Source organism: Colias philodice, chromosome 23, assembly GCF_061535455.1.
Source record: "Colias philodice isolate Cphi_HAF_F1 chromosome 23, ilColPhil1 Martin Lab GWU primary, whole genome shotgun sequence".
Lineage (NCBI taxonomy): Eukaryota > Metazoa > Arthropoda > Insecta > Lepidoptera > Pieridae > Colias > Colias philodice.
The window spans coordinates 2,739,533-2,765,909 of record NC_143108.1 but is presented as its reverse complement, the minus strand read 5'-3'; the positions used below and the strand labels follow the sequence as shown (position 1 = coordinate 2,765,909).

General features: G+C 32.0%; 3 protein-coding genes across 3 annotated transcripts in view; 1 reads left to right on the top strand and 2 right to left on the bottom strand.

The window, feature by feature from the left end:
• Positions 1 to 26,377, top strand: part of LOC149477918 (uncharacterized) — a 600,334-nt gene that overhangs the window by 513,563 nt on the left and 60,394 nt on the right. The window lies entirely within an intron of this gene.
• On the bottom strand, positions 136 to 3,592 carry LOC149477925 (uncharacterized). Its single transcript, XM_089709745.1, has 3 exons — positions 3,431 to 3,592; positions 2,718 to 2,970; positions 136 to 933 (listed from the first exon to the last, which is right to left on the bottom strand). The coding sequence occupies exons 1-3, from the start codon at positions 3,560 to 3,562 to the stop codon at positions 611 to 613; spliced, it is 708 nt and encodes a 235-aa protein (XP_089565871.1). The 5' UTR covers positions 3,563 to 3,592; the 3' UTR covers positions 136 to 610.
• Osi9 (DUF1676 domain-containing protein Osi9) lies at positions 19,884 to 24,890 on the bottom strand. Its single transcript, XM_089709998.1, has 3 exons — positions 24,690 to 24,890; positions 24,365 to 24,620; positions 19,884 to 21,006 (listed from the first exon to the last, which is right to left on the bottom strand). Exons 1-3 carry the CDS (start codon positions 24,834 to 24,836, stop codon positions 20,684 to 20,686), a joined length of 726 nt encoding a protein of 241 aa, XP_089566124.1. The 5' UTR covers positions 24,837 to 24,890; the 3' UTR covers positions 19,884 to 20,683.

The window sequence follows — 26,377 nt, the reverse complement described above, 5'->3', positions numbered from 1 at the left end:
AGTATTGGCTTTAAGAAAATTTTAGTATTATTGGTAAAAAATTAAAAGAAATGTCTTCACATTTATTCGCTTAAAAGGTATTTTATTAACTTGTTAAACAGAGCAAAGGTAGTAAAGGTAAAATGAAAACAAATCTTTAATTTGTACACATTTTAATTTCACGAATACATATCGCAAAATAATTGTCATTTTAATAACTTAAAGCAATCTCTCGATAACTCGGTAATAAATTATATGACTCGGTCCACTCAATCACACACCACTTAATAAGAAATAAACATAATACTTATAAAAATACACATATATCTTTGGAACAAAAACTTAAAATATTTGGTAAAATAATAGATAAAAAGAAAACTATCGAAAAATACTGTAAGGAATATACGAAGAATATACATAGCATATAAAAATATCTATCATAGAATAATTATATACAAAAAAATCACACACATATAAAACGATACATACTATAAACCTACATAGACTAAATAATCAGTCAAGATTAAAGCATAAATATCGGATACATAAATACTGTCACACGCACGCTCACAAACGGTGGTCGAGAAATAAATAGAGATTCACACAAATAAATTAGTTATGGTATTATAAATTACGCCTGTTTAATATGAGCGCCGTAGGCTAAGTTCTGGGCGTCTTGGGATCTGCCCCAGCCGCCGCCGCCGCCGCTTTCCCAACCATGCTCTTCATGAGGAGGTTCAGACCAGCCACTGCTCTTGCTATTTTTAGAGTCTAATAACTTTTTCAAGGCTCCAATAGCAGCAGCGATGAAGGCGACCTTTCCGAGGAGGTAAGCCTTGAATACCGCGAAGGCAATGATACCAAGGAACAGCGGGATGAGCGCAGCCAACTTCAGTTTGATGAGCGCTAAAATGGGGAGGAGCTTCTTCAGCTTCTTCTTCTTCTTGCCACGGCCTGGAAGTGAATTGTATTTTAGTACATCTTATAGGTGAAACAAAATTATTGATAGTATGAATGATGTTTTTCAATAAGTGTAGTCGTTTAGTGATTTTAATTTGTAGAACAAAAAACAATTTTTCAAAAGCTTTGAAGACCGTTGAATTATTTTTGATCTATCTGTTGCATCTATTGACAATTCCATTATTATTGTTAATATTTAAAGCATAAAATTTATGATGTGACAGGGATCTAACATTTCAATAGGCACCCACGTCTTTGTGTGAACTTAAAATAATTCATACATAAAACAGCTTCAACCAAAACATATAGAATCTAATAAAATAAATTACCACACTTATGCAATTCACATGCCGCTCAATTATGCTTATTTAATTACATAGCCAGTGAATAAAATAATTCATATTAATTACAATTTGACATCGAGAAGTAGACCACTTATGCAACAAAATTCACTCATAAATATCTCTCAAGATTTCATAGTAATTAATTAATAGATTCAATTCAAATATTAATAAACGGATGTAGGATTAATATAATCTTCATCCGTTTCTAATGAAGTATGACATAAGTGTTTATTAATAAATTTTAAAATATTTTCAATTTCTTTTTCAGCTTGTCTAACTTTGCGGACTTCAAGTAAGACAAGACACTAATCTTGAGAACTAGTTATTTTATATCGTACTAGCGGTCCACCCCGGCTTCGCCCGTGGTACATGTTTACGTTTTCTCTACATAAGAACCATCCTCGTACTTCAAGAAATATAATAAAAAAAGAATTATCAAAATCGGTTCAGCCGTTCTCGAGTTATGCGCTTACCAACACATTTTGCGATTCATTTTTATATATAAGATTTAATATACGTAATATATTTAATGAAGGATTTGAAGGTAAGTTTAAGATAGGTAAGTTTTAAATCTAATTTAAAGATTGGTAGAAACAAAAACGTGTAACAATGCATTTACGTCAAACGAGCGAATGCACATTCAACACTGAATACGAGTTTTCGAATGCTCTTGCTCTACCTCCAGCTCTATGTTCGTTTGATGTAAATACACAGTAAGACGAAATGATTAATTGAAGTATACTAATTTTTTGTCCGTTTAATGACCTCTACGATCCAAAATAAACGACCATTACATGCCACATTTAAATTTGATAGTCAACATTTACATGAAGCTTTCTGTGGCTATAAAAACACAAATAGAAATTTCACGAAAGTAATTGAACTAGTAAAACATCACGAACTATTACGATAGTGGTATTTCGTGATGATTTTATAAATGATGCAAGTTATCGTTCCCATTGTCCTTGTTATGGTGTATAACTGTATTATTTAAGTACTCAAATTATGCTCTATTAAATGTTTATTTTCCAAATATAATGTATTTAATAAGTTAGAGATATTTTATTTGAAATTGACACTTTATGCTCTGTATGGAATTACACGTTTTAAAATAACATTTATATGTTTTTTATTATTTGTAACTTGACCCTACTTTACCCGTAATTATATTATAACATTTAATACTTTTCTAATCGAGATACTTCCAAAGATATCATAAAGCAATGGTAATAAATTAATTTATGAGTAAAAGGAACAACTCTATCAGCTCAATTTTCAATTATCAATCATTAAAATTACCAATTCACTGTTCTCAAAAACAACGGAACAACATTTAGCATATCTATACCTATTCAATCATCCGTCTATTCTTAACGAGCTTTACAGTTAACCGTACTGTAAATCATTTGCAAGTCATGTGTGAAATCTACATACCTTCCTCTTCAATAGAGTTATCTTCAGTGAAGGACTTTGGCATTCTAAGCTGCAATACGTGGTTATCTAGGAAGTCAACAACGTTGTCCATGATTCTCTCTTCTACTTGAAGTTCCCTGGTTTTAGGATCGTCGGCTAAGGGCTCGTAGCTCCTTGCGGAACGTGGTGACCCGGTTCTGGAGAAATTGATGCCATCCACCAGGCTCAATTCCTTTGCGACTGCCAAGTTTTCTGTGAACTTCATCGCTTTTTCCTGTAAAAATAGAGGTTAAGTTTTTAACTGGTGTATTATATTATTTAAAAAAAAAATTTAAATAATTTCAATATGGTTTAAATTATTTGAGTATGGTTATTCACTTGCAACCACAAAACCGCAAGAAATTTCGACGACTTCGTTATAAAAATTATGACAAGTAGTGAGTTACTTCATTGGTTTTTTTTAATACCATTACTAAACTGTTAATGTTAAAGTAAACACTAATGTACAACATTGTATCTTGTTTTGAAGAAATCGCTAAAAGCTCAACTATTAGTAGCGGAGCTTTGAAAGCTTCTAAGCTTCGATATATATAAACAAACCATAGATTCAAAATGACGACAATATTAAGGACATTAGAACAATACTAGATCGAACACTATTAGAAAAATTTAAGGCCGATAAATCCATCAAGGATCACATCTTATCACTTCACTAATCACTGCACTGAACACACCTTCAAACACAGCATGGTGTCGGTCTCCACACAGTCTCGGAGTGTGGAAACGAATCTCTCCATGACGCCATCCTCCCTGGTTGGCATGGCAACCGACGCCGCCACCACACACAAAAAGACGAATGCTCTCATCTTAGCTCAATGTACAATTGTCAAACAAGCATGTAGCACATTCAGTTTTATTTCCTTCCCCCCTCTTTTAATGTGCATATGTCACGTTGGTGTGACGAAATGCCTGCCTAAGTAGTACTATGAGCAAGTGAACATAAGTTTTTAATAGTGTGTGAAATTTTTGGGGCAATGAATGAATGGTTTTCTTTTTTACGACGCCGTAAATGCTAGGTGTTTATGGTGGTGCAAATTCGTATGTTTGTTTATGACATTTTGTCAGTTATTTTAAGCAACAATGCAACTAGGAATACGTGTGCATAATTTTTAAAAATTAAATCAGACAAAACGCTAAATTTTGCAAGAAAATTAAAAGTAATACTACTCATGTTTTCACACAAATTAACACATAAATACATGTATCTTTTATCTCAATTAAAACTTAACATACCTATTCATATATAATAATTACGTAGCAAAAATTAACACAGCATATTTCTAACAAATCCTAATTTGTTATTCAAATTTCATTTCATTTCATAAACAACAATACATCATAATATTCACGTACACTTAAACTAGATGAAAAACTAGAAGAAATTTTACTTTAATTTATTCCCAAGAGATCTTTAGTTCACACAACAATTAAACAATTGTCTCTCGAGATCGGATCTCTTTTTTCGTTAAAACAATGCATAACTGTCACTATCTAATCTCACTAAAATTATACTGTACAAAACAAGAATAAAGTTTTATTAACAATGTATCATTATTGTTCAAACTAGATAAAACAATAATTGCTATTTGCATGCGTTTTATGAAAACATATTTAGATGGCGTCAATTTAAGAAAAGACGTTAGTTTTACGGATCTAAAACACAATTTTTGTTAGATATTCCTTTAACCTAATTTATAAATTAAAATATTAGTATGATAATTACAGCTGTAGTCTAAAATCAATAAAAGTTGAGAGCTAAAATCCGTAAAATAAAGCTTGAGCTGCGCTTTTTCTTCTCTGTTCTACCGCCTTAATCATATCATACAAACTAGGCGTAAGTATAATTGATTATTATCTTATACTAGATTTCCGCCCGCGGCTTCGCCCGCGTTTGCAAAGGAAAACCCGCATAGTTCCCGTTCTTGTGGGATTTCCGGGATAAAAACTATCCTATGTGTTAATCCAAGTTACCCTCTATAATATGTGTGCTAAATTTCATTGTAATCGGTTCAGTAGTTTTTACGTGAAAGAGTAACAAACATCCATACATCCATACATCCTTACAAACTTTCGCCTTTATAATATATTATATTATATTATTATATTAGAATATTAGATTTTCCTTTGGAATTATACTAATAGCTTTCAACCTAGCAATGTTTAGTATAAACCAAACCAATAATATTAGCAATGTACAAGTGATTTAACATTGTGGGTCAAACCACGATTCACAAATACTTAACAGTATGCATACAATTTACCTACGTAACATGACCAAATAAATATTATATTTGACCTATTTTGTAACTTATTAGTGTATTTTTATTTAAAACGAAACCTGTTAATGTTACTTTTAAAAATTAGGTAATGATTATAAAATACTTTATTTTATTTATATTATTATAAAATATTAATAAAAATACAATTATCTGCGTAACAACTAATTGCAGTTGTTTAAAGTCTAAACGTAGGTATATGATTTAAATTCATATTTGCGCCTACAAATTAAACTTAAAAAGGGCATTGAAACTTTCTGGCATATCAAACCCGCCGCCATTTTGATTTTTTTTCAAAATCGCGGCGCACGATTAAAGTGGTATGTATGGATAGAGGACACATAGACGAACAAAAAATGTCTCATAACATAGTACCCTAAAGCGTCACATTACCGAGATATTTGGAGGTAAATATTCACTTATGAGTACAACGACAAATACTAAAAATTGACTTATTACGTGTCTATATGCATAATATTATCTCCAAATAATCACTCCCAGGTAGATTATTATTATTAACAGTTTATTGGAAGAAAGTAGGTACATTCATTACATAAAAACATACATACATTACATAAAAATGTAAGTAATGTAATTAATACCTACTTTCTTCCTGTAATAATAATAATCTACCTGGGAGTGATTATTTGGAGATAATATTATGCATATAGACACGTAATAAGTCTATTTTTAGTGTTTGTCGTTGTACTCATAAGTGAATATTTACCTCCAAATATCTCGGTAATGTGACGCTTTAGGGTACTATGTTATGAGACATTTTTTGTTCGTCTATGTGTCCTCTATCCATACATACCACTTTAATCGTGCGCCGCGATTTTGAAAAAAAATCAAAATGGCGGCGGGTCGATATGCCAGCGTCCATACAAAAAGTTTCAAACCCCTTTACAGAGATTTCTTATCAATGAAAGATAATAATATTTACGCATTTCTCGACCGTTTTTAATAAGAACTTTTTCTATGTCGTTTGAATATGTATGCCGGTTGAAATTAACAATAAGTGGAGAGCTTCACTTGAGAACTGTTTTTTTTTAGATTTTTCATATTATGCTATTTTAAGATCGATGGTTTTAGAATTAGTGTAGAAACTGTATTCAGGTTTAAACAATGAGAACATTATTACTTGGATTTGAATAAATCATGCTTAATCGTGTACGACTCTATATAAGTTTTGCTATAATAAGGTCCTCTTTATGGTTGTAAATTACGTTTGATTACTAAGTTCATTTGCCTAAATTTTATATATCTATACTAATATTATAAAGCTGAAAAGTTTATTTGTTTATTTGTTTGAACGTGCTAATCTCGGGAACTACTGGTCCGATTTGAAAAATTCTTTCGTTGTAAGATAGCCCATTTATCAAGGAAGGTTATAGGCTATATTATATCATCACGCTACGACCAACACGAGTGGAGCCACGGGGGTGAAACCGCATGGAGCAGCTAGTAGCTAGTTATTTATAAGTGTCTAATTACCATTACTATCTTTCAACCATTGCTTGAATAGTTTGAGCAAAACGTCTATGCGGATATTTTCTAAGAAAGTCAAGATATATATTTTTTTATTTTATTGCAAATCCATTAAAAACATTCGATGTGCTTTATTACTAATTGAATCGAGTAGAATAGTATTTTGCCGAAGTTTTTTAACCTGCAATCTATTTGTGATTTCAATTAAAACAGTATAAAAAGTGAGAAGAGAGTTTTAATTGTCATAATCACAAACATGGGTAATAAAAGTACTTTTAAAACAATTACATCATCTTAAGTAAGTGAAATTAATATTTTATGATGATGCGAATTAACGAACCGATTAACATATTTAAGTGAAACATTATTAATTTCTTTTTGACACTTCGTTACTCAATATCTGAATTAATTTTGTTCACGGTTTTCCTGTATCGCTATACATTTAAATAATTCGTGTCATAATATTCTTAATTCATAATGAATATTAAATTTGTACTAAAATTTTCATAACTTTATCAAATTTCTAACATATTTTTAAATAAATAAATTTAAATGCATTGAACCTTATGCAACCAAAATAATAAAAAAACGTAATGTATAAAATAGAATTCCACATTACTTTCCTTTTTATCGATAAATATTTAGAAATTAAATTAATGTTAAAAATGTGTACAATATACATTTTATAGAGATACATAAATATATTAAAACTTTTTAAATCGATCAAAAGATTATTTTCGACGGTTTATTTATGATACAAACACTCTGAGGTAAGAGGTAAGCTTTAGGACCAACATTATCAAAAAATTCCCTTACGAAATTCCTTCAATCATTGAACATTCGAGCACAAAATCTCACTATAAATTTGCTTCCATTTCGTCACCTATTTTTCCGTCATTAATAAACTTAAACTCGACTATAGGTGTTACTAAATTCGACTCAAACATCAACCATTCAATGAACAAACACGTAAATGTATAACGGCTTCAATCAATAGCTTTCCAAATAATTGCTCCACATATAACCGCTAAAATTAACATTTGTATTCCATAGAAATGATTAGACAGTTTGGAGTCATAACACTGCAGCGAAAGTGTACATGTATGGCTAGATCTTGAATGTAAACAGCCCAATTATATAATTTACATCTTCACGGATTTAATAGTCGATTACTTTTGTTTTCACTTCTGTTATATTATACGTCATTTATAGTATATATTGGTAATAGCTATGTTATATTGGTATGTTATTCAATCTATGGTGGCATTGCAAATGATCGGTATGAAATTAGAAAAATACAATTGAGTCCTTGGAATTTGTGCAATGTGTGGCTATAAAAAGATTCATTTGGGAATATTTATGAAATGAATAGCGTACACAAATTGTCAGGACAAACATTCAGCTTTGAAAGATGATCGTCTGTTTAACATTGTGAGATTGAAAAGCTCATCGTATGTAGGTAGTAGAACACTATAATAAATAGATCCTATGCATTTCTTATGGCAAAACGTTGGGCATGTAAACTGTTAGTATTACATTTTCTTTTGCAAAACTTTTAGAAGGTACCTAATTTATAATATTTACTCCTGCCTATTTTGTAAAAGTGGATTTTGAATCTTTGGTTAGAAAATAATTTCTGCGAACAGTGACAATAATAATTTATAATCAACCTTTTGACGATTGAATAGTGTTTGCAATGTTACTATCTACATGATATTTTATTTCGATAATCATTCATTATATCGCACGCTGAGAACGAAAGTGACCTAACTCAAAATTTTGCAAAAATGAGTTATACTCATAAAATGACTCAGAATAAGGTATTCTATCATTTAATAAATCAAAAACTATCCTATGTCACCTAGAAACCGAAAAACACGTATGTTGCGTCTCTTTATAATTTGCGTATTTTAAACGTCCCTCCGCTAAAATAGTGACCGTTTTAGTATTATGTCGGCACGGTGATTTCATTTCTTAGTTTTAAAGTGATTTAATCCTGATTGCGGCGTTTATTTACCGAAAGGTAAGTAAATATTTTGTCAATGTTCTAATCCTAAAAAGACCGTTATTCGTATTAGGTCACTTTTGTACTAAAATGCAGTTTTTGAATTGTGACTTAAATCATATTAAGTCATTTTTGTATTATCAACTATTCTAAAGGTAACGACATATTTCTCGTTATGCCTGTACTTTATTAAATGCTTTCTTTGTTTAAGTGTATTATGTATAAATAGGCCGTTTTAATAATATTTTGATAAGTTAATTTTATGGCGTATTAAAGTTTATGTCGTTGTTTCAATAATAATTTGTTTAAATATTTATGTTTAGGTCATTATATGAAGAGATTAAAGATGATTTTATATTACAAATGGTTCAAGAAAATGAAAAAGAAAACGAAAAATTCATACCCAAAAAGTTATCATGAAATACAAGAGTTTCCTCGCTGAGTGATCATCATCATCTGAGGCTCTATAGCTGCTAGTGGGCCTTGGCCTGGTCCAGTATTTTCTTCCAGATCTCTCGGTCTTTTGTCTGAGTTCTCCAGATTTTTACAGCAATCATTAGATGCCATCCAACCATCGGAGCTTCGGCCCATCTGGTTTTCCATAGAGAAGACGCAGAGGTGCCTTCTTGTCGTCCATATGTGCCTCGTATCCGGCCCAGCGTAAACGGCCTAGTTTTATGGTCTATAAGACATTCGCTCCTCGTACATTTCATAAAGCTCATGGTTATACCGCGTTCTCCAATGTCTATTTTCCAGCACAGCACCGAAAATCCGTCTAAGGATTTTTCGCTCGAACACCAGCAGGCAATCCTCATTTTTTGCTCAGGACCCAACTTTCGGACCCGTATGTTAGTACTGGTCTTAGTAGGGTCTTTTATAGCAGTACCTTTATGTTTCGGGATAGCAGTTTCGATCAAAAATATCTTAGAAGGCCGAATCAGCCATAATTCGTTTACATATTTCTGCAGATATTTCGTTCTGGTTTGTTATTAATTATGCCAGGTACACAAAGTCACGTACAGCCACGAACTTGACTTGTAGACCGAGCTTTTAGGGAGTTTGGTCTATAGCAAGATATGCGTTAACAGCAGTAGAGGATCACTGCTGGTAGCGTCCTCCCGGTCCAGGTCTATATCATCCGCGTATCTCAGTATTTGTATCTATTCGAAAAATAAAGTGCCCGATGTCTCAATTTCTGGAATCTCGGATGCATTTTTCTAAGGCTGTGTTAATCAGAAGGCTGGAGAGCGCATCACCCTGCCTAAGGCCTTCCATTGCCCTAAAAGGTTGCAAGATACTGAATGGATCCGAACGACGCTTTATTATTTTTTTAACGTCATTGCTGTAAGTGACACCAATTGTGGTGGAATGCCGATCTCAGTCAACGCTTGGTACAGGAAATTTCGGTGAGCATTGTCGTATGCAGCCTTAAAATTCACGAAAATAATATGGTGTGTTATGACATTGAACTCAAGTGTTTCAAAATCTGATCAGTAGTCGAACGGTTAGGGCCCCAAGCGTACTGGTAGTCGCCTAGTTTGTCTTCTGTGTATGGAGATATTCTATTGAAAAGGACATAGGCGAAGATTTTATATGCCGTGTAAGAGATATACCGTGATAATTCTGGCAATCAAATATGTCACCTTTCTTGTGCTGTACACACCGCTTTAATATATACCCTATGTTACTGCGATGTTCCACTCATCGGGCGTATTAGATTATATTAGAAAAACTTAACTATAATTTTTCTTATGTCATTGTTGTGGCAACCCTGTACTTAGTCTGTGGTTCATGTACCTATGCAATGTGTAAGGCAATGTGCTTTTAGAAAGAATAAAGAAAAGTTAACAGGGCGTCATTTCAGACTACCACACCTGGACTATCAGCTCATAAAATTTCTCCTTAAAGCTAGTTTCAGCATATTTAAGCAAATCCACAGAGATGTAATCAGTTCCTGGTGGCTTATGATTTTTGAGTTTCCTAATGGCCAATCTAACTTCGTCTATTTGTAGGCAGCGAGATATCTGGGATGTTAGTATAATTTTGTATGGCAGAAGGTGTTTCAGCAGTTTCTGTGCAATTTAGCAGTTCTTGGAAGTACTAATTCCATCTTTTAATAATATCGTTCTTACTATTTAGTAGCTCACTATCTTTACTTTTACAAGCTGAGGTTCTAGGTTTGAAATCTTTCCTACCTCTACTCTATTAGTTTGGCTGTAAAAGTTTCTCCAGTCCTTCGTTGAGAAACTTTTAGCAATCTCTTCAAGTTAGTTGACATCAACACATTTCTTCTTCTTTCTCTTGTGTAGTTATTTTTTTTCCTTCGTTGCGCTTTATGCTCTCTCTCGTCTGCAAGTGTAGGTCTGCTGTAACGATAGGTATGCTTCATTCTTTTCGTTAGTAACCTTTTTTCATTCGGCCACTTGTTTCTGCATCGTATCTCATTACCTAGATTTTCACTCGCAGCTGTTAGTAGAATTTTACTTAGTACTTCCCAGGATCTTACTTGCGTTTTATTCGCTATTTATCTATCTGCTCTGAGCCAAAATTTTTAGATAAACTTTTACTTTAAGAGGTGCGAAATAAATCTATACTACATAGTATAAAACAAAGTCGCTTTTTCAGTTCCTATGTCCCTTTGTATGCTTAAATCTTTAAAACTACGGAACGGATTTTGATGCGGTTTTTTTTAATACATAGAGTGATTAAGGAAGGAAGGTTTTAGTGTATAATTTATTAGGTTTGAAACAAAGTAGGCGAAGCCGCGGGCGGTAAGCTAGTAATATTATAAAGAGGAAAGGTTTGTATGTATGTATGGTTTTCAAGCATAAACTACTGAACCGATTTTGATGAAATTTGGCACAGATAATCTTTAGACATTGAGAAAGAACATAGACTACCTTTTATTGCGAAATATGTACCACAGGCGGAGCCGGGGCGGACCACTAGTTCCTAACTAAAACTGCACTTTTGTATTACTTTTTTTAATTAATTATACTGAAGTATAATTTTTTGTTGATTAATAATACCAATATTAGAGTTGATTGCCCATAGGTATTAAGTAAATAGTAAAAATGAGTCTTGAAACAAACAATAAATATAATTTCTTAGTTAACATTTGGTTTCATTAGACTACTTCCCATTAATATTTTAATACTAAGTTGACATAATTCAGGTTACGTCCAAATGCATGCATAGAACAAAAATACTAAAGTGACTCATTCCCAAACTAGTCAAAGATAATTTACAAGTTTTCAGTACTAAAGTGACGCAATATCTAATGGTAATTTTTAAAAAAAGACAAAAAATATTTAAATTTAATTTAATTTATTTTTTATGGATTGTTTGGGTGGACAATATCCTCTAAAATGATATCAGACTTTAATATCTTATATAACTTTGCATGCGAACAAATTATGACATGATTTGTAAATAGTTCTGTAAATTACGAACACTTTTTTGATGATTCCCAAAAAACACGAATTTCGTATTAGGTCACTTTCGTTCTCAGCGTGCGATATGTAAACAAATATCGACTTTAATGCATTCATATTATAATATGATTTTGTTTGTCTCTCCAAGACAATAACAATGAATATTAAAAAGTTTATTAAACTGTAAGCTCTATTGACACTGCTCAAACAACGACACTTCGATAGGAGAGAGCTCAGTTGCTTCATTGTCCATATTCAATGTGATTTACTGGTTTAAAAAGGCCCTTATTACAATGGAATAGAGGCTATATTATTGTGTATTAGATGCTTAGAGGATCGCCTCTGGGCACTCACAGAATGTCTAAATGAAGGGAAATCTTTCAATTGCAAATGATGAACGTAACGGTGAAAACTTGGCTCCTTGTAAGGCTTTTGCGCATCATTCATATTAATTAGGTGTAATTAAATCTGGTGGTTTGGAATTATGCGTATATTTAATTAAAGTAACAATGTACTAACAGTAGTTAGATATTTATTCAGCTTTTTTAAACATTGTTTCATAATGCAACATGTACCTTCTCGTACTTTAATAATATAAGAATATCCGAGCCTATTAACGTCGTTCAAAATATGTGTATTATTTTCTTTTAAATTTTCAATAGTATTAAGGTATATTTTTTTTTAATTTTCTTATAAATACACCTCCTGTTAATATACTTATAGAATAATATAGAATATAGACTAATATTTTGGCCTTACTTATTGATAGATTTGATTACATTGGTAGTATTTAAGAATCTAATATTAAAATCAAATACCATTATCAGATTTATTTGAACAAAATAAAAAATATGAATACATAAAAATTACAAACATGACTTAATAAAAGAATCATGTTAGATAATATTTTCGTACCTAGTCATCAATTTTCTTTCATAACTAGCTGTGCCCGCGACTTCGTCCGCGTGGAATAGTGACTGCATAGTAGGTAGCAAAATTATCGTATTTGTACGATAATGACTCCGAACACTGCTTTATACCTACTCGGCAGCCGACCGTCACGCGACATGCGCTACACAGACCAAAAAGTTTGAGACGATGTAATAAAAGTTTCACTAATTTTACAAACTTCCCGAAGATCTTTAAAAATAAATACCATTTTAAATATTTATAAAAATAAAAAAACAAAGTCATCGGGGCTGCCATACCATCATTATCATATCATATACAATTATTTTTTTTTTATAATGGTACTTAATTTTAAAGATCGTCGGGAAGTTTGTAAAATTATTATTTATTCCTTTTCCTTCGTTGCGTTGGGTTTTTCTTTTTAATTTTTAAATTTTTAACTTCTGTTTCTTATTTTCATGTGATATTTTCAAGTGAGCGAGACCTACCTCTACCTCCATATTACATTCCTACATCATATTGATATCTATAAGTTTGTTGCTCCTTGACATCTTTTAAGTTGGGCCGTAACCGTGCACAAATTGTAATGGATCACAGTGGCAAAAGAAGTGGTATCTTTAGGAAAAAAAATTGCCAAGAGCCAGGCCTATGTGGCTTTGAGTAGAGTTCAAAATTTCCAGGGTGTGGCTATCCTCTCGCTCCCATATCCCCCTCTTCTTTCACAGACTTTCAACCCTTCTCTTTCCACACCTAGTAAATGGCAGAACCGATTTTGATGTAAACCATATTATCTAATTATACCTATATGTACACGTCATATCCTGTCGTTTGATGCTCCATTTGGTTTATTTATCTAACCACTGTCACCCCTAAATGTAATAAACGGATGAACCGATTTCGATAAAACACGTTGCTCTTTTATATTTTGATATGCCGCTTGAGTATATTATTTGACCACATTCGATTATTGTTCATTCCCACTTTCACCGCTGTAATCTAATAAATGGATAAACCGAATTGGATAAAAATATAACTAATATTTTTTCCCACATTCCCACTTTTACCTCTATATACCTAGGTATAATAAATGGATGAACCGACTTTGATACACTTTATCTAAGAACCAGCGTCGGAAAATATGCTGCCTAACACGCATCTAATTCGTATTACCTGTTAGCGAGCTACGGTGGCACAAACAGACAAACATAGCGGTCAAACACTTATCACACATCTTTTTGATGGTTAAAAATGGTTAAAAGGGGTTAAAAATATAATACGACATAATTTAAAGGACATTTTATGTATAAAATTTACCTAGAAGTAAGCATAATTCTAATTTGACCCCTTCCCCCCCTACTACCTCAGCTTACCCCCCCACCCTTGGGGACTTTCGATATGATCACCTGGACATTTATAAGGAATAATTATTGTAGCGTATAACAGATAACTTACGTTTTATCGTACACTGTATAGTGTACAATAGAATGCCTTTGCAAATGTTCGCCGTGAATACTTAAATGGTCATAACTTTTTTATTTACAAACCGATTAACATGAAATAAACACTTAATGTTAAATGAAGATTACCACAATATATTAGTGAAAACCGCATCTAAATCGGATAAGCCGTTTCTGAGATTAGCGTGCACAAACATACAGACAAACAGACAAAAAAAATTATAACTACAGTTTTGGGTTTGAGATCGATTTAATAATAACCCCTGCTATTTTTTTTACATATTTTCATTGTACAGACATCACTTTTCTAGAATTTTATTATAATATGTATTGAATATTGATTGACCACGCGCAAGGTTACTAATTTCCACTACATCCTCACGCAAATCGTCAATTTTTATGAACATTGAATCTGTAAATAAAAAAAAATCAAAAGATAAGTGTACCTAATTTTAATAAAAAGCTACTAACAAATAAAGTTTTATCAAGAACTAAAGTGACCTTCTTTGGGCGTATAATATAGTCTTGTAAAAGTTATACATGATAAAAATAAAATTTCATCATTGTCTTATTTTGTCATAACTTTAACTAATTAAAAACATGAGTCTAACTATATAATTATAATAAAAAAATAAATATAAAAGCTACAACTTACCTTTTGTGGGAACGCAAGAAGGCGAAAATTTAAAAAAAGCCGAAGATTTTTAAAAATGTAACCAATGAACACAATCACTGTTATCTACTATTACCCAAAGAGAATACAAATACTACGTCTATTACCTATATAACTGTAACTAACATCAAATAATAAACATCTACCCTCACTTATAAAAATTTAGTATATTCACATGAAATATAAGCGCACCTGAAATTTACTCTGGGAAGATATGAATTATTTATTTAACTTTAAAAAAAAAACAAACTCACCAACATCATAATATTTAAATTATGAATTTCCAAGGAGCGTTAATATTATGTAAATTGATTTAATTTTAATGAAATCTCATAGATGGCGCTGTTTTAAATTTGTCTTTATACTACTAAGATTCATTATACTGTTTCTATGCCAAAATTACTTAAAAGACGTAGTTTTTATAGTGTAAAGGTAGACAATAGCATGGCTTACTCAAAAACAACATTTAAACATGAGTCTTTATATTGTACGCTGTCGTAGTACACGGAATACGTAAGAAAAATAAAGGTTCACAGCTCCTCCCCCGAAGGTGATAGCATGATAATATGTATATAACAGCCTGACCCGACCTGTTAGTAATATTCATGCAAAATTTGAAGTAAATCCGTGCAGTACTTTCTGAGATTAGCCTGGACAAACATACAGACAAACAGACAAACAGACAAACAGACAAACAGACAAAAATTCTAAAAACTATGTTTTTGGCTTCTATATCGATTATAGATCATGGATTATGTATTCTTTTAAAAAAATATTCAATGTACAGTTTTGACTTTCCTACGATTTTATTATATGTATAGATTAGGATTTCTCTACAAAATTTTAAAATTTCAGATGCGAATTTTAAAGATGCATCCGCAAATTTGTTCTTTAAGTCATCACAGTAAGGATACGTGTATATATATATTCCTACAATCAATTACATTTATTAGATTTTCTTTACACCATTATAAGATCTCCGCTGCGAATTTAAAAGACGTCGCAAATTCGTGCCGTAATAACAATTCGGATACGCGTCTCGTATATTTAATAAGTACTTACTTATAAGGTCATGGTATGTTAAACAAGCGCATTGATGCACCCACGAGGCCTATAATTCCGGTTATGGGTGTAGGGTAACCATGTTTAGTACCAGACATTAATAAAATAGAGACAAATTGATTTAATAGTTTAATATTTTTATATTAGACTAGGTTTCCGCCCGCGGCTTCGCCCGCGCAGTAAAAGAAAAACCCGCATAGTTCCCGTTCACGTGGGATTTCCGGGATTGCGTCATTTTCCCGGGATAAAAAGTAGCCTATGTCCTTTCTCGGGTATCAAAATATCTCCATACCAAATTTCATGATAATTGGTTCAGTAGTTTAGGCGTGATTGAGTAACAGACAGACAGACAGAGTTACTTTCGCATTTATAATATTAGTATGATCTTGCTTTCTTCTTTTTACACGATATAATTAATTTTGCTTATTAATAGCTATAGTTAGGTATGGAGAGGTTGGCATTATCGCTATAAATCTCTACTAACCGAAAGAAATGATGATACTTAAAATTGTAGTGCACAAATAAAGCTTAAATAAGTAAAAAATGAATATTAACATCACATATGGCGTAATTATATCACATAAAATAACCAATGTAATATATCGAATAAAAAATAATAGTAGCTAATACCTACATAAATAACGAAACGTTTGGCTACCCTACACTCAAACGTGACTCCCAAACAAAGAAAGTTGTAATGTAAGGTGTAATGTGTTGTAATACTTACAGGTACAACCTATAATGATACTCCTATTACCACACGCATTAGTTTTGGTCAGTTTTTTCTGACTAAAGTCACGTAATATATTTTACCTCTATGTATCATTCACTAGCTTAGCTGAAATCATAGCATAGTTCCCGTTCCCGTGAAATTTCCGGGACGAAATATATCCTCTGCAATTTTTCAGGTTTCAAACTATCTTCTTGCCAAATTTCATCCAAATCGGGTTAGTGGTTTAGACGTGGAGAAGTGGCAGACAAGTAGATAGTCAGACTATTATGTTAACTACATATACTTTCGTAATTAGTTAGGATTATACTAAAAAAGGGGTTCATTATGTGTGATGTGAATAAATAAATTAATAAAAACAATGCTCAAATCGAGCCCTGTTTTCTGTCTTTAAACTTTCTAGGCAAATACTGTGTTAGTATGACTAAGATATAATATTATCTGTGGCATGAGAAAGGGAATATTAGTCATGTAGTCCATGTATGCGGATACGTATTCAGGATATTATGAAACTCACAACCAAATATTTGTTTATTCAAATAATAATACAGCTTTTAAAAGCTTCTGAAATGACATAAAGCATGTTATAACATACGTATGAATCAGAAACCAGCCGGCATAGATAAGCCGGCAGAAACTGTACTTTTAAATCTTTAAATGATTCGTATAGTTAACATATTTTTAAATAAAACTATTTTTATTAATTATTACTAGCGGTCCGCCCCGGCGTCGCCCGAGGTACATATTTATGTATTCTCTACATAATAACCATCCTCGTACTTCAAGGAATATAATAAAAAAAGAATTATCGAAATCGGTTCAGCCGTTCTCGAGTTATGCGCTTACCAACACATTTTGCGATTCATTTTTATATATAAGATTTATTATAGTTATGCGACGATATATTTTTATTTATAAGACCATTAGCAAATGCTTATTATAATACTAAATGATAATGAGTCATAAAATGCTTTTAATCCTTTGCTGAAAAATAATATATGCATTCTGGATAACATACCTACTATATTATGTATATTGAAAAAAGTTTAATAATTACGAAAGACCATGGTATAACACATAAGAAAATCTTTGAGTAATAAAATTGATGTATGTGGAATACCTCATTCTCCAATTGAGGGCACTTATTGTATACTAGATTTCCGCCCGCGGCTTCGCCCGCGTTTGCAAAGGAAAACCCGCATAGTTCCCGTTCCCGTGGGATTTCCGGGATAAAAACTATCCTATGTGTTAATCCAAGTTACCCTCCATATGTGTGCTAAATTTCATTGTAATCGGTTCAGTAGTTTTTACGTGAAAGAGTAACAAACATCCATACATCCTTACAAACTTTCGCCTTTATAATAGACTAGATTTCCGCCCGCGGCTTCGCCCGCGTTTGCAAAGGAAAACCCGCATAGTTCCCGTTCCCGTGGGATTTCCGGGATAAAAACTATCCTATGTGTTAATCCAAGTTACCCTCTATATGTGTGCTAAATTTCATCGTTATCGGTTCAGTAGTTTTTACGTGAAAGAGTAACAAACATCCATACATCCATACATCCATACATCCATACATCCATACATCCTTACAAACTTTCGCCTTTATAATATTATTAAATTAAATTAAATTAAATAATATACGCATTCTGGATACCATACCTACTATATTATGTATATTGAAAGAAGTTTAATAATTACGAAAGACCATGGTATAACACATAAGAAAATCTTTGAGTAATAAAATTGATGTATGTGGAATACCTCATTCTCCAATTGAGGGCACTTATTGTATATGTTCACACTTTTCATATATTTGTATGACCAGACGCTGATCTAGAAACCACCATACTTATAAATTTCTTTAAGATTTAATCTGATAAATTTATACTGTTTTAATTACATTATATACTGTTTTAATTATTTGGAACGTTATTGATCAACCCACCAACGTAGCTAAATCTAACGAAACACTATGCTTAGTGAAACATCTATCTGAATTCTGAACTATTCTACAATTATTTAAGTCATAAATTAAGTTCGAGCAATCGATCGTTCGATTGAGGACCATCAATATGATATCCATCCAATATAATTTTTCACTGAAGAATTTTTACATTTTAATTCGTTGAAATTGTAAATGTTAAATGTATCTATCGTTAAAAATCAAGTTCATATCAAATTTTTATGTTTATTTTCATAATATTATGCGTTGCATCTAAATATTAGCTAGTAGCATACTAGTATACTAGTAGCTTGTTTTTGCATAAAGCTTTGTGGGCAATCATTAAGCAATTTGCAAATCTCTTAGTGTAAATTTTCAAGATCCCTTAGTGATCACTAAAGTTATATTTCATTTAACTAAGATTGTACTGTAAAGATACAGATCTGTTAATTTACTTTTTGTCTTACAATCTTAATTCTTAATACTATTATAAAGGCGAAAGTTTGTAAGGATGTATGGATGTAAGGATGTATGGATGTATGGATGTGTGGATGTTTGTTACTCTTTCACGTAAAAACTACTGAACCGATTACAATGAAATTTAGCACAGATATAGAGGGTAACTTGGATTAACACAGGATAGGTTTTATCCCGGAAATCCCACGGGAACGGGAACTATGCGGGTTTTCCTTTGCAAACGCGGGCGAAGCCGCGGGCGGAAATCTAGTAAAGAATAAATTAAAGATGTATTAATTACTTACCTATCATTTTGTTTGAAAGCTTTTGATTGTGCCTTCCCAGAAAAAAGCTCTATTGAACACATACCACTACTAACTACAGTAAAAAGCGTATTGCGATTAATTTTGGTTAATTTTAATTTAGTAAACTGTTTCGTACTTCTTTCTTTATCACATTCATCATCCTCGGGCAATTCTGTTTCAACTCTAAAATGTCATTGATATGTCGATTTACGATGATTGATACACAAATAAATGCAGTTCGTTCAACTTTTTGGTTTTTAGATACAAGACAGTTTCTCATAATTATTTTCAATGCTATTAATATTGTTTATTGCAATTATTGTGTGGAATAAATAAAAAGGTAGACCATCATATTATAATGTCAATCACAGGAATAGAAAGAAACAACAATTTAATCTTCAGTTCTTTATTTGTACGAATCGGTTTGTAATAACGATAAATATATAGATAATAAAATATATAATACGGTATTGCATAAAATGCATAATATTATAAATAAACTTCTCCTTTGGCGTTTGAGAGGTTTCTAGTTTCGATTCAAGAAAATAAAGATAAAAGGGAATGAATCATATAAAGATGAATGATAAATATTAGGATGATAATATAAATAATAATCATTTTACATAATTATTATAAGAAATGAATGAGGTGAAATATCATATCGATGCATTATTATACATAAATTCGGATACTCAGAGGTATGACAGTGATACATATATAATTGTTCAAAAATATACAATATTTACAAAATATACACATAAAACATAATATCTACATGAACACATACAAATATAATAATAGGTATAATATATTACATATACATATCTAAGAACTTATAGGACTAGATCACAAAATAGCTATAGAAGTAAATTAAAGTAGAAATAAGTATCAAGTATCTTAAATATTTGTTTATAACAAATACACAAATACGGATACCGTATAGAGTGTGAAAAATATACTAATATAGTACAACGAGGGGACCATACAAACTCAGAACATATTATTGAAAACAAAAACAACTGTAACGAACTTCGCTACGACCCTTACAAAGGGTTTACATACTAGTTCACAATAAATATGCTTACATCTAATAATAAATAACTCGTTTCGCTTGCATGTCACATATCGCATTTTTCATTTGCATACATTAAGAACAATTAAGTACCAAGAACTGGTCCTTGTGCGACTCCTTAATCTGACTTAATATGGCCGGCGTAAGCTAAGTTTTGCGCTTCGTCGATTGATCTGCCCCATCCATGGCCACTGCTTGCGTAGTGTTCTTCATGGTGAGGATGGGCTACGACTTCGTAGCTGGTTTCATGGTGTTTGCTAGCTAGGAGTTTCTTCAAAGCGATGATACCGGCAACGAGAAGGGCAACCTTGGCAAGGAGGACGGCCTTTGCAGCGGCGAACGCGATGATACCCAAGAACAGAGGAATGAGGGCCATGATCTTCAGTTTAGCGAGAGCCAGGAGAGGGAGGAGCTGCTTCAACTTCTTCTTCTTTCCACGAGCTGTAATTAACCAAACGAACATCATTAAACAACGAACGTAATACTGCAATTTCATTATATTACAATGAACCAACGTAGTTAAGATTGATGGCGAGATAAATTTCCACCGTTAAATTAAATCGCAGTAGTAAATAGAAAGTTATGTGTTATGTCGAGTTTTATTGAATGTTAATTGTTTGATTTTAATTGTGAACGTTTAAGATAATTTGAGATAACAATCATTATGAACGTGAATTGACGATTGAAGATGGAAAGAAAAGTGATGATAGGATAATTTAGAAACATTTTTCTGGTAAAAGGCTCGTTCCACTTTATACCATACTAGCGGTCCACCCCGGCTTCGCCCGTAGTACATATTTCGCAATAAAAGGTAGCCTATGTTCTTTCTCAGGGTCTAAAGTTTATCTGTGCAAAATTTCATCAAAATCGGTCCAGTAGTTTTTGCGTGAAAACCTTACATACATACATACAAACCTTTCCTCTTTATAATATTAGTATAGATTTGCGTAAGGTCAGAAAAAAGTATTTGCAAACAATGTGTACTTAATACATGCGTGTAAATGATGCGTATTGGCATTCTATTCCAAATTCCACAACCAGTTTCATAATTAGGTCAACATTTTTGTATTCGCAACCTGTTCATCATGAACTTGAGTATTCAATATGTGCAGCTAATTGTTTGTTTGCGATTTAAATTTTATACCGTACGCTATGAAAATATTTATTTATCAAGAATTTAGGACGGTCTGGTACGTGTGTGAATGTGTTCATTGTATTTGAATATTAAGTCGATTCCTTTTTGGTTTGGCAAATGAACTGTAGTTTAGATTTGTCATAAGACTTATCGATGTGTGAAATGGCGCACAGATTTTGTTCGTGGTATCTCCTCCATACGTAGTAATATTATCTCAATGTACTCATCACCAAGCTATACATATGGAACAAGAGATCCGATAAGCATTCCCACGTACATCCATATTGAGAGAACTTTCTTATAGGAGTGGCCAATCTTATTGACAAGGAAGGAAACCTGTTCTGAAAGCAAAGGCAGGATCTCTTGATGCTAAATGGGTGTAACTATGTAGTACTACTTTCTTGGTCTATTATTGTGCTTTTTATTAATAAGTTTGAATATATTATTTGCACAAATTATTTGGTTATTCTTTACTTTTTTATGCTGTATGCTTATTATTTGATTGAAGGAGATTTATAATTATTAATTCCGTCGTTAGTTTTGAGATATTTTAGTAGATTGACTTTAAATTGCTTTTAATATTCTTGACAAACTAGCATTTAGAATTACAAAAGGGGTTTCTTTGATCTCAATTAATTGTATTTATTATGAGTGAATATATTTGATTTTTATATGTGAATTATAATTTTACTCCAAACAAAGAAATTAAAATAAGATAACTATCTCTGAGTTCAATGTTAATTTCCAACGAGCAAAACATACACAAAACATTGTACTGACCATAATGGGTAATGAAGTTATTGAACAAAGGTTTCAGATTAATAATAAAGTTAAAAATTAATGATCATGAAGAGGATGCTAATTTTTATCAATTGGAGCGTGATACTCATTGAGTTTTTATGTTCTAGAGATCTATTAAAATTACGTTTCTGTTATATTGAGTTAGTGTGAAGGGTTATAAAAATTGCTTATAATTACAAAGTTTTATAGAAAATGATTCTTAAGCAATGCATGGAATATAAAGGTCCAAAGGGATATATCATATTTTGCAGCACCATTAAACCGTATATCTCCATTATTATAATAATTAAGTTTGTATTATTAATTAAAGCTATGAAAGTGAGAAATCTCATATTTTGCCTTAAGATCTTCCACAATTTTCTCTGAATTAAGGAATGTAAAAGTACATGGATTTATATCTTTTTTAATTAATTGCTCTAAGATGAATCTACAATAACAATTACGAAATTAAATGTGAAAGTTATTCTATCTGATTGTCTGTCTGTTTAACTGGTAGATAATCTATACTAATATTATAAAGAGGAAAGGTTTGTAATTATGTATGTATGTATATATGGTTTTCACGCATAAACTTCTGGACCTATTTTGATGAAATTTGGCACAGACAATCTTTAGACCCTGAGAAAGAACATAGGCTACCTTTTATTGCGAAATATGTACCACGGGCGAAGCCGGGGCGGACCGCTAGTTTTTTATATAATTTGGAAATTATATCAGATGTTCTAGTAACAAAATTTCGGTAACATACCTTCTTAATATAAAATGTGTAAACTTTTGGGCGGGCAGTTACTTTGATAAAATTGCCATTTAACGATCGACAAACACAATTGAAGATTTCCTATTTTCATTCATGAAAATCAGGAGTAAAAGAAGTTGAAACTATCCTTAATTTTTATGTAACTTCTATAAATTTTCTATAAGATGATATATTAATCAAAAGTCGATGTGTGAAAGGCAATTTTGGTAGATCGAATAAGCAATATAGGAAGTCAACTCTCACATTAAAAGTAAAAGTTGTATTTGAGATGAGAACGGACATTGAAGATTCAGACACTTATTATAATAATAAGTAATAACGACATGTTATTTTAAACTAGTTTCAGCTCATGATTTCGTCTATATTTTATGTATTCAATTTCACTTTTTTATGTTTCTTTATTTAGAATTTGCTCAGTAATGTTATAAGTAGTTGAAATAACATCAAATGATATTTAATATTTGATCAATCTAATTTAGCTAAATGCAATTATTTATTTATATATTTTTTTGTAGTCCAATTAGGTATTGGATAGAAATATGATTTAGTTTTTCTTTGGTAGAGTTTTAGTGTTAAACTTTAATAAATCAGTTTATGTAAAAAAAATATAATATTATTATTAGAGATAATTAATTGAGAACTTTGCAATTAAAGTAAGGATATTTATTTTATAATCAGTTTACGATTATAAACCTCTAATTTTACATTTGACAAACTTCTCTAAATAATTTGGATTAGATATCTAACTATTTATTATTATTTTGTAAAAAGAGAAGATACTATTTCACGGTTTGTTACAACGAAATAAATAAAAGCAAGCAATAAATTGCTTTGAACTTGACCAAAAACGTAATCATTCGTTACAGTTTCGACCATAAAAGTATTGAGTAATACATTTCGACCCGATAAATAAATTGACTTTTACTTTTTTGGAAATTATGTTATAAATTATATATTTTGAACGTTATGTAAGCACAGATTCCATAAAATTATAGTGAGAGTATATGACTTGCGTATTTGATAGAAACGGTTTTATAACGCAGTGATGCGGCAAATTTTTAAACGCTTTCGGTGGTAATTAATTACGATATGATTGATATACATACCTTCTTCAAGAGACCGCTTCATGCCTTCTACAGCAGACGAGGGCATACGGAATTCAATCACATGGTTCTCCAGGAATTCAGCCGCGATATCCACAAGCCTGGACTCGACCTGAGCTTCTCTAGCTTTTGGCTCATCAGCCAAGGGCTCGTACGCCCTCGCAGACCTCGGCGACCCAGTACCTAACAGCGTCACCCCCTCAGCGAGGTTCATCTCCCGCGCAGACGATATCGTCTCCACATACTTCAACGCTTTCTCCTGCAACCAAAGAATAAACTTAGTAAAATCCACAAACACTGATCACAGATTCACTAGCACTCCACACACCTTCAGGCACAAGGACACGTCGCCGTCGAAACACTCCTTGACGACGCCCAGAACGTTGCCGACCACGCTCGGTTCATTATCTTTCTCCAGCGCAGGCATAGCCCGCGCTGCGGCTATCAGAAATAGGGCAATTGCGTACGACCGCATGTTTGTTTACTACCCCTAAGAAAGCTTAGCACAAAGTGTGGCTACGGTGTATAAAGTCGTGTGTTTTAAGTGTCTCACCCCACTCCGGGCAACCGGACGTAAAGTGAACCTTAAGGCGGTCGTCTTAACTAGCACGGACGAAATTATTTTAATTCGTGCACTTGACGCGCGTACTTGCTATTCATGTGTTTCACGGATGATATGTGAGGTAATAGTGCGTTTTATGTAATCGATACTCAATTATTCTAATCGATCGATTTGTAAGGTTATAGTATTTGTAAAGCTATGGTTGCAAGGGCTCGGTTGGAATTTTGTTCTAGAAGGACGCGTACGAATTTTGGATGGTTTCTCGCAGTAAGTTTTATTTTGGTGCTACGAGTATGTTAAAAAAATTTGTTTTTCTATAATTTCATTGTAATAATAATTGATCTTCCTGCCAATACCTATATTAATTGATTATTTACATTTGCTATTATTTAATAAATTCCTCCAGGAATCATTTTATTTTAATATAAATAGGCAAATAATGTTTTATCATTGATTAAATAACAATTTATGCTTAGACTTTCATGTGTTCAGTAAAATTATTCGGTGAAATGTTTTGTGACCCAGATTATATTAAAATTTATATGAACTACTTTTTTCAAATATAATATATTCTGCATCCACTTTCCACTTATATAAAAATGCTTGTTATACCATTTATCTCTTTATAATTATAATGTTTGAACAATGATTGATTATTAGCAATTTTTTATAATAGAACAAAATGTAAATTAAGTTCAATAAGAACACAGTTAACAGCAATAAGATGATAATAAAACACGCATAAAACAGACCTTAAACCTAAAGTGTATTTTCTTTCCTAATATTATTATGATCTATTTATTTTATCCTAACTAAAGATTGATATTAAAGCTAACTATCCGCCCGCGGCTTCGCTGGCTTTGTCTAAAACCTTATAAATTATATTATAAAACCATCATACACGAAAACCTTCCTAGAGAATCATTCTGTCTATTAAAATCCATTGCGTAATTTTATACATTAAAGTATACATAGGGATGGACAGACAGGGACAAGGCATCTATATACAGGGTGTCCCATTATTGGTATACTAAGCGCGAAGGGACTTGTAGTTTTGCATACACTGATCACGTAAAAAATACTTAAACAACAAAATTACGTCAAAAATTTTTTGCTAAATTTTTCCTGAAAATCCTTGTTTTCTTCTCTAGCTTCGCGCAGCCGGCATATACCGCTTCTCTAATGTGAGCATTTTGTCTATGAAAACATAATCGCAAACGATAGCTCACGTGCTGGTGGCAAAGTTGGGCGGGTTGCTTGTTTTGGGTGTACACATTTAGTTTTAAGAATTCATCTATTTGAAAAAAAAATGGGTCCGGAATTTTATAAGTATTTTTTACGTACTCAGCGTATGCAAAACTATAACCTCCTTTGAGCTTAGTATACCAACAGTGGGACACCCTGTATATAAAACTCAAAGGTGACTGATATAGTGATCTATCAACGCACAGCCC

Excerpts from the sequence above, each read along its gene's own strand:
- LOC149477925 (XM_089709745.1), bottom strand. The coding sequence starts at position 3,562 with ATGAGAGCATTCGTCTTTTTGTGTGTGGTGGCGGCGTCGGTTGCCATG. Across the intron at positions 2,971-3,430 it reads ACACCATGCTGTGTTTGAAG|GAAAAAGCGATGAAGTTCAC; the intron begins GTGTGTTCAGTG and ends CTATTTTTACAG. Across the intron at positions 934-2,717 it reads TAACTCTATTGAAGAGGAAG|GCCGTGGCAAGAAGAAGAAG; the intron begins GTATGTAGATTT and ends ATTCACTTCCAG.
- Osi9 (XM_089709998.1), bottom strand. The coding sequence starts at position 24,836 with ATGCGGTCGTACGCAATTGCCCTATTTCTGATAGCCGCAGCGCGGGCT. Across the intron at positions 24,621-24,689 it reads ACGTGTCCTTGTGCCTGAAG|GAGAAAGCGTTGAAGTATGT; the intron begins GTGTGTGGAGTG and ends CTTTGGTTGCAG. Across the intron at positions 21,007-24,364 it reads GAAGCGGTCTCTTGAAGAAG|CTCGTGGAAAGAAGAAGAAG; the intron begins GTATGTATATCA and ends GGTTAATTACAG.